The following is an 8604-nucleotide window of genomic DNA, read 5'->3' as shown; positions in this document are numbered from 1 at the left end:
TTTCAAATCAAAAAGACTAATCAAGTCAACCCATAGTCTTATCCCCATTAGACCCCGGGGTTCGGGGCAACAAATCAAAGTAAACCCCCAAATTTTTCCTAAGTAGTGCAAGGAACCCCACTTTGGACACAAATCAAAGAGACTAATCAAGTCAACCCCGGAGTCTTATCCCCATTACCCGGTGTTAGGGGGCAACAAATCAAAGTAAACCCCTAAATTTTTTCAAAGGTGTTCCAGCACAACAATAAATAGACTACTCCCCCATCCGGGTAAACCCATATAAGGGAGTGGGGGCAAATGATAGCCTATAATATAACAGGCCCAGCAGTAAGAGCCCAAGGCCCAATTGGGAGGGTCCAGGGCCCGTTTAGCAGTAACACTGAAGGACCCCAGGACACGTGGCAATATCACCACCGTCTAGGTACCCCGGATTCAGAAAGTTCATATAGTATATACCGGCTCATCTTGGGCGTCCATACGTCCTACAGTCCAAAAACACACTTACGGTCCAGATCAACAGGTACAAACTCCTAAATCCTGGTGGAAAGCCTATAAAAGACTGAACAAAAGGGGTATAAGGGGTTACTTCATCTCTTATATACACACATAAATACACACACCACAATATTCGTGTAATTCCCGTTTACCCCATTCTCCTTCAAAACCCTTTCTCATTCTCACGCCGGAGGTGCCGCGGGGGCGCCACCCCCCTCCGGTTCTGTTTGTAGGTTCTCACCCTACAGTTATACCACACACCGTCATTATTTCAGTTCAAATGGAGTTTGAGTCCAGATTCAAAAAGAAAAGGACCCCGGGTGATTTGGGATTATCAGATACTATTTAAAATAACTAACTCATTTAAATTTTTAAGATATTAAAGGGTTTGTGTATATAACTTTATGTGATATAGCCTGATTAATTATGTTAATCTCCCTGAGAGAATAATGCGTGCTTCATTTGTTAAAAAAATCGTTAATGTTTTCACTTGGAACTATTTACGCACCCAGCAATAATCCCCACAATATTTGCATAGTTGTAGAAACTTCTCTCAAATCCATCTCGGAATCTTAGAAAGATTTATTATTTACCTACACAATCTTAAAAGTATCTATTTCTTTCCTTTGGAAGGTTAGAAACATCTTCATAAAATATTGTACTTGTTTGGTAATATACTGAATGTACATATAAAATACAAAGATAATACAGCACAGTGAATCAATATCATATTTAATTTAACATTGATGTTATTATTAAGTAATGAGTGATGAAAGAGCATCGGATCTTCCTTAAATCGTAATATTCGAAAAGTGAGTGAAGATCATACAACTCCCTGTAGTTGATTTTCTAACTTATATATTAATGAAGTCAGCTAAGTGTAATTGATTGTTTCAGCATAATTTATCATAAAAATGTGGAGTTCAACTTTTGATATAAATATATGAGAGCTCATATTAATATGATTATGGTAAGATAACAACCGACTAGCCTACAACATTCGGTTATCATAATATATACTGATAGCCGGAAAATAAATAATTGATATGGTATAATCTAGGTTGAGGAACCTAATGAAATCAATGTAAGGGTAATAAGATATTATAATGACATGTTACACAAGATATAAGATACCAAGTTGAAATTAAATTAAGAAATTTTGACACTTGTAGCAAAGAGTTGATTTGTTGATCTGGCGGGCTCTACCTGCAGCTGACAGATCATTATCATAAGTAACTACATTATATTATTTGTATCTGTTTGATATTTCAAGGAAAAGAATATGAGTTGGTCATGTCGGCTTATAAAAATGTGTACATATATTGATATAGATACAAGAGGTAAGTTGTATGAAAATGACTCCCCATGTGGAAGTGACATGTACTATCAGGTACGCCTAACGTACTACTTTCACGATATCTGTTTTGTCGGTCCTAGTTGTGCTTCACCACTTCTTAATTACAAGTATGATTTATGGCCGTGGATAATTATAAATGATTGTAAACGATTTAATAAATATAGTTTTCATATTTTTTATTATTTAAAATTATATTTAACAGAATTTAGCATTGAAGTGTTACATATTTTACATATTAATTATAATAAACTGACACATAAATATTATAAGTAACAAATGGTTAATTTTAGAGATGCTCTTATCATTACAATTTCATTATCTAATTTAATACTAATAGCTTTTTAGCCTTCGAAAACAATACAAGTGCATGATTATATATGATACAATTTAAAAGGTTGCTTATAAAAATTTCTATCGAGATTTCATTAAACGACTATAAGCACACGTTCATCCAATATTACTACTATCATGTTTTAATTTGTTTATAACTATGTAATGTACCATTTGAAAGCAATACAATAATAGAGAGAGTGATTATTTGATTCAATTCATAAGGTTGCGATAAAATTTCGAAGATAGGGATTTCATAAAAGACTACAAACACGTATAAATTAAGAATTTGAGTTTCTTAAAGATTCTTGTATTTGTGGACCATATTAAGTTCATCTTTCAACTTTCGAGCCAAGAGCATAAATCAAAATATTAACTTATTTAAACTTGGGAGATGCCTAGTAGTAGTAACTTATTAAGTTCAAATGCTCGAACTAATGTCCTGACAACAACAAGTAGCCACTAAAAATAGAAGAATATTTGTCACATAGCCACAGCATGGGGTTTATGAGAACATGGGTGAGGTGTGCAAGTCACGTGCATAGCATGTCACAAATATTTATGAAGACGCTCAACTTCGACAAGTACATTATTTGTGTAGCTGAAAATGCTGAACTTCGATTACCAGGTGCCTAACTATGTAGTTTGTTACAATAACAATTAACTCTATTTTTATTTAAAAACCTGTGTTGTGATTCAATAATGTTGAAGCCTATGTTGGTATGCGTTATATCTATTATTTTGGGTTTGGTTTAAAATGAAGGAGATGTCATAATTTGCAAACACATGTAGGGTTGAATGGGCTAACAAAAAATAAGGTCCACTATAGGTGAAGGAGTTAGACATCAAATCAGGAGCTGGCATTATAACAACTAACAAGTAGTATCAAGTATTGTGTTATTGTCTTGCCCATTGCCCACTTCACACCCCCACACAAATAAGCATACAGGGACATGCGTGCCTTAACGATACCTGATCACATTTTCTCCATCTTATCCCCATGCATTCATATGCCTGGCCCTTACAGTGATTACACACATTATATGTCATTGTGTGTCCATTCTGTAGAAGAAGAAGAAGAAGAAGAAGAATACACACAATATATTAATATAACTCTCATGTAATAACCACCAGTAGCAGAATCGCCTGGCAAAAATAATACTTACATATGTAGATTTTGTGTGGTAGAATACTACGTATTGTATGGTACAATTGTACAAAGCTTAAACCATATATGTAGTGAGAAATAGTATGAAACTATCAGAATACATGCATTATAAAACCAAACCCGATCACTCACAGATGGACAAAAAAACTGAATCAAACGGACATTATAAAGCCCCAGACACGCCACAGTAAACATTCCTAAATCGATCGCTTACACTAGTGACCAAACCCTTCTTTAAGCTGTCCACTTTCTATAGCCCGAACGCCCTTGTCAGGCTCAGGCTACCTTCAGTACTACTATACATGCTAAATAATGGGTAATATATAAAGTATAATTATTCAAAATGATTAAGGCATATTTTTCTTTAAATACAACATCATATTTATTAAATAAATATTGAACAAGCTATATGTATAAAAACCTTTTCTCCTCCGGCTCATAGATCTAGAAAATATTACTAATATATGTGTGAATGCTATTACTACAAGTGAAAATAGTAATTTGCCGTTTTGTCTCCCACACGATATGGACTGCTTATAAACCATCCACCGAGAGCCACGGAAGTAGCAGGTTTCCTTGCTGGCATAGCATTCATCTGTACATTTCCGAATAAGCTTCTAAGAAAATATCCACAGCATGCTCAGACTGCTTCTAGCTTTAAAGAATATCCAGAGAAGATTACAATCCACTAGAGACGCGGTTACATAGATTGTAACCAGATATGAGCGAACTCGAGGCAAAAGCTGCAAATGCCAGAAAAGACATTCCAATAGATGCAGTAGCCATTTCTGTAAACTGATCTTTTCCCCAGTTTGATACCCAGTCATCTACCCTGGTGGCAGCTGAAGACGATGCAGATACCAGAAGATATGCTAGAATCTACAATAATCAATTTTAATATTATTAGTGAATCAGTTAATGTCTACCCTATAAATCATCCACCCAAAAATATAATAAAATATAACTATGTACTTTCTTAAACAAAAACACTCTTCATTAGATCACGTAAACAATTATCATATGCATGGTAAAAGTTACTTGCCTGATCCATCACAAAATCGAAATGATAACGAAGGTGATGCGAAATAAAATTTTTGCCTGTGGCTGAATGGTATGCAAGATCAGAGGCTTGTAATCCTGAATATACAAATGCAATAACAGCCACAGAGAGGCAGTATCTGCAAGCACAAATTTCTGACGTTAGCACAATCAAATAGAAATGGAAGGATGAACAACTAGCGTCAGGGAAAATTATACATTAACAGGTATATAAGAACAGATACTTGAAATCTTTAAAAGATTCAAAAAGAAGAAACTTTCTTGATTGCCTACATTGGATAAACCGGAAATGCTGGGAAATTTATGCAACATGATATGCCAGTTAGGATGACGATTAAGTGAGTTTAACAATATCTTCTTACAGATAAATTAAAGCATGCTCTAATATTGTGATATCCTGGCAATTATGTACTCCCTCCGTCCCACTCATTTCTTTACAGCTTTTTTATTGCTTGGCACGTATTTTAAACTGTTTGACACGTATTTTAAGGTGTATATAAAGTATAGTTCCATAACTTATTTTTTAAAATTTTCTTTTTTTGAATACAAATTTAAACATTTATTTTTTATTCAGAAGAAAAAAATGAAAAATGTTCTTAAAATAGTTTATGGAACTATACTATATAGAAGTCTTAAAGTGCGTGTCAATCCCTCCGTCTCAAATGTAAGGAACCTAATGGGACGGAGGGAGTAATAGATAATAATATAATTAGGAGTTGTTAATTAGTCCAACCTTTAAACTAGTAGACTTAATTTTCTGGAGGCTGTGACTTGACATCAATTCATAATCGATGCAATATTCATCAGTTAACAGGCTAAAATGTGTTTCATTGTTACAGTCGATGTTTGGCTATTTTACCCGTTGGTCTATATATGTATTCATTTCTCCATTTACCCTATACCCCTAGTTCTTTGTCTCCTGTCCTGCATAGATGCTAACTAGTGCTCTTGGAATCAATACGTTAGTGTAATCTTACCATGAGTGAATACTGAAGTTGCTTCTCAAAAGCACATAATGTTATGAACTAAATTCATGAGACCTTCGACTAAAGGCCCACCAAGTTAAAGACTTGTTGAATATCTGAGTACTAACATATTTTTTTGAGAAGAATTTAGGTTCCCTTCCTCTATATCCTCCACCAGCTTCACATAATCTTTACTTGACAATTGACGTTCCAACCCATTGCAAATTTAAGAGATGCCCTTTTATTCTGTTCATCCAATTGTCAAACCTTATCTATTTATTCTTGTGATATTCCTCAAATTTACTGGAACTGATGCTTGAACTTCACTAATCCCAAGATCCAAACTTCCATTTTCCTCCCAAAGTCAACTTCAAGCTTAATGACCTATTCGAAGCTGCTACCAGTATGCGAATGAGCAACTTCACTTTCAACCACAAATTCTAATTTAATCCCATAATATGGAGGAAATGTTTCAAGGTGTGGCTGGTAATAGAAAAGGAAGGAAATGAGAGCTAGTGGATGTGGAATGAATCATGATACATAAATTGGTAAATATCAACTCAAATAGAAAATCTCAAGTGACTTGGTCGCCTCACTTAACTTTATTTCCTATTTCATCTTCGATAACAGTGACATAAACAGAATATGACTACTTTAAACCTAAGATAATCAATTCCGATTATGTTTTATTAATGCTTTGTGCATATAATTAAACATTTTAAACCTTAAAACTATCTAACAAGGAACAGTACTGGAGAGACAGTACTGGGTAATTCAGCATCACTATCTACTAAGGAACAGTGAAGAAATAAAAATTCGTAAAAGGGCTGTTAAAGTTCAACTAAGAATTGACGTACATGACAAGATCTGTCACATTAAAGAAAAACACAACACTCCCTGATCACGCCTCAAATTTGAAGTTTAATAGATCTAGAAGGAAATCAGAAACTCAGTTTGATAGCATAATATACAAACTTTTACTTTGTAAAATCCAACTAATGTTGGGCCAACAATATTTTGAATCAGAGATGACACAGTTTAGTTAGATCATATCTGCTCTTGGAGGAAGAATTACAATACTTCAAAATAAATAAATGGCGGGTTCCATGCATAATTCTCAAGGTGTCCCTTGGGCGTAAAGGTACTAGATCTTGAGTAGGCGTCCAGCCCGCCTTAATTTTAATGTGGTACGTGACACCTTGTGGATTTTAGGCGTCAAGTGTCACCCTAGCATAAGTCTTCATAGCGGAGGTAGTTTCGAAGTGGGGAAAACCAACATGGTGGTGGTCGTTGGTTATTATGTACTTTGCAATGTACAACTTCGAACAAATCAAGCAAAGTAGATGTACAAGATGAAAAAATATGCCTAAATGACGATGATTCCGGTGGCATACCAAGATAAAGTCAAACGTTGTTCGTAAGGTGGCATACCAAGTTAAGATGGTCCTCACAGACTCTACTAGCATAATCTCTGTTCTGAACTAATTTCATCTCGTCAATACGTGGAACTTAAAATATATACTTTCGCTAGTTTATGCTTTCAAAATATATATATATTTTTAATTATATATGTTATATACTTATAAGTACATACTTAAGAAATGATACATATGAATATAGGTAAACGCCTAGGCGAGTGCAAAAGTGCTTTGCCACCTAAGCCTCCAGCGAACTGGCTGGCTGGCGCCTTGGCTGTCATACATGATACACCTTGACAAGTATGGTTCCATATATAGAAATTTTAAAAAAAGCCTACATTTTCCATTGACCTTAATCATGTGCACTAAAGATCACTAGCATTATCGCATTTTATAATTTAACATTTCCTTACCCTGGAAAGTAAGGAATACAGACGCAATGCAATGGCTTGATAAACTTAACAAGCAGTTCCAATTCGGAAGTGAACTCGAACACAAATGTTTTCAAATTGAGTCAATCAAGTCACCCTATTAATCCATTACCAACTTCAAAATCATAACAAAATGTATATCAAATACAACACATAATCATAATATAAACACAGATAAACTATCCTAGTCCATTACCAAGCTCGAAATTATAGCAAGATGTAATTTACGTACAAGTAATTATCATAAAATGAACAGATATAACTACATTAGTACCTGTACTCCTTATAGCGATCAAAAGAATCACCACTCCACCCCTGAGTCTTATCCGCAGCCATAACCGAAAACGAAATCAAACACAACACAATTTCGCAAACTCTCAACCCTAACGCCGCTCTCTCCACACTCAAATCCTTCCTTGATCTCTTCAATATACTCTCCACCGCCGCTCTCGACCTCCTCTGTCCCCCTACTTCTTCATCAAACCCTAATCCCTCACCCGTAGGCCCCACTCTCGTCACTCCAGCCACCACCTCCTCCTTCACCACCCGATCAACCTTGAAATTGCTCGCCGGCGGCGTCGCCGGCGGCGTCGCCGGCGCCGGAAACTCCAAATTCCGGTGCCTCTGGTTCGAAATCGGCGGCAGAGAGGGACCGGGAGAGTAGTACTTGTCAGCGGTGACGGCGACGAGAGCTTTGGAGTTGTCGGTGTGGAAAGGCGAAGGGATAGAGTGGAATGAATCGGCGTCGCTGATTTGAGAATCGGCGTCGGAGACAGTGCGAGTTTTGGGAGTGGTTGTGAGTTTTTTCATGTTTTCCGTCGGAGGTGCGGCGGCGATGCGGTGGTTGGGCGGTTGAGATTGGCTCATTAGTGAGTGAGGGAGTGGGGGTTTAAAAATTTGTACTGTGTATAGATTTTTCTTATAGCGGAAGGAAAAAGAGGAGAAAAAGGAACGAATTGAATGAGTTTCTTTTTACAAAGTGGAGGGATATAATAACGGATTAAAAGGGGTGTTACAGCTTACGTGGTTAACTAGTTAATTTTATGAAATTTTAATTTTTTATTTAAAAACTTAATTTATTAAAATTCCAAAGAAGAGTTTGGGTTTGAAACTAAATATCAAAAAAATATTAAATAAATATATTATATTTAATTTTTATGGAGTTCGATTTTTTAAAATACTTATACCATCACAAATTTATTTTATAATTAATATTTTTATAATTAAACAAACTGAAGTTTTAGTATGTTTTTTATTTCTTTGAATTTATAAAAAACATGACAATTTAAAAGGAACTAAACGAATAAATGGTAATGAGTTCAAATTTCGTAAAAAGAACATGTTTGATCCGCAAATGCAATAGACCAGCCAAACCGATATC

The 8604-nt window shown here is 35.3% G+C and overlaps 1 protein-coding gene across 1 annotated transcript; it reads right to left on the bottom strand.

Moving 5' to 3' along the window:
* Positions 1–3660: 3660 nt before the first annotated feature.
* LOC141723695 (CASP-like protein 4A3) lies at positions 3661–8184 on the bottom strand. The gene is made up of 3 exons (XM_074525557.1): positions 7498–8184; positions 4393–4528; positions 3661–4229 (listed from the first exon to the last, which is right to left on the bottom strand). The coding sequence occupies exons 1-3, from the start codon at positions 8088–8090 to the stop codon at positions 4029–4031; spliced, it is 930 nt and encodes a 309-aa protein (XP_074381658.1). The 5' UTR covers positions 8091–8184; the 3' UTR covers positions 3661–4028.
* Positions 8185–8604: the final 420 nt, after the last annotated feature.

Source organism: Apium graveolens, chromosome 5 (genome assembly GCF_009905375.1).
Source record: "Apium graveolens cultivar Ventura chromosome 5, ASM990537v1, whole genome shotgun sequence".
In the NCBI taxonomy this organism is placed as follows: domain Eukaryota; kingdom Viridiplantae; phylum Streptophyta; class Magnoliopsida; order Apiales; family Apiaceae; genus Apium; species Apium graveolens.
This window is presented reverse-complemented; position numbering and strand designations above follow the sequence as displayed.

Bases quoted from the DNA above. Each gene is read 5' to 3' on its own strand.
- LOC141723695 (XM_074525557.1), bottom strand. From the start codon at position 8,090: ATGAGCCAATCTCAACCGCCCAACCACCGCATCGCCGCCGCACCTCCG. The intron at 4,529-7,497 runs GTACTAATGTAG...TTGTGCTTGCAG, and splicing joins GATCGCTATAAGGAGTACAG to ATACTGCCTCTCTGTGGCTG. The intron at 4,230-4,392 runs GCAAGTAACTTT...TGATTATTGTAG, and splicing joins TCGATTTTGTGATGGATCAG to ATTCTAGCATATCTTCTGGT.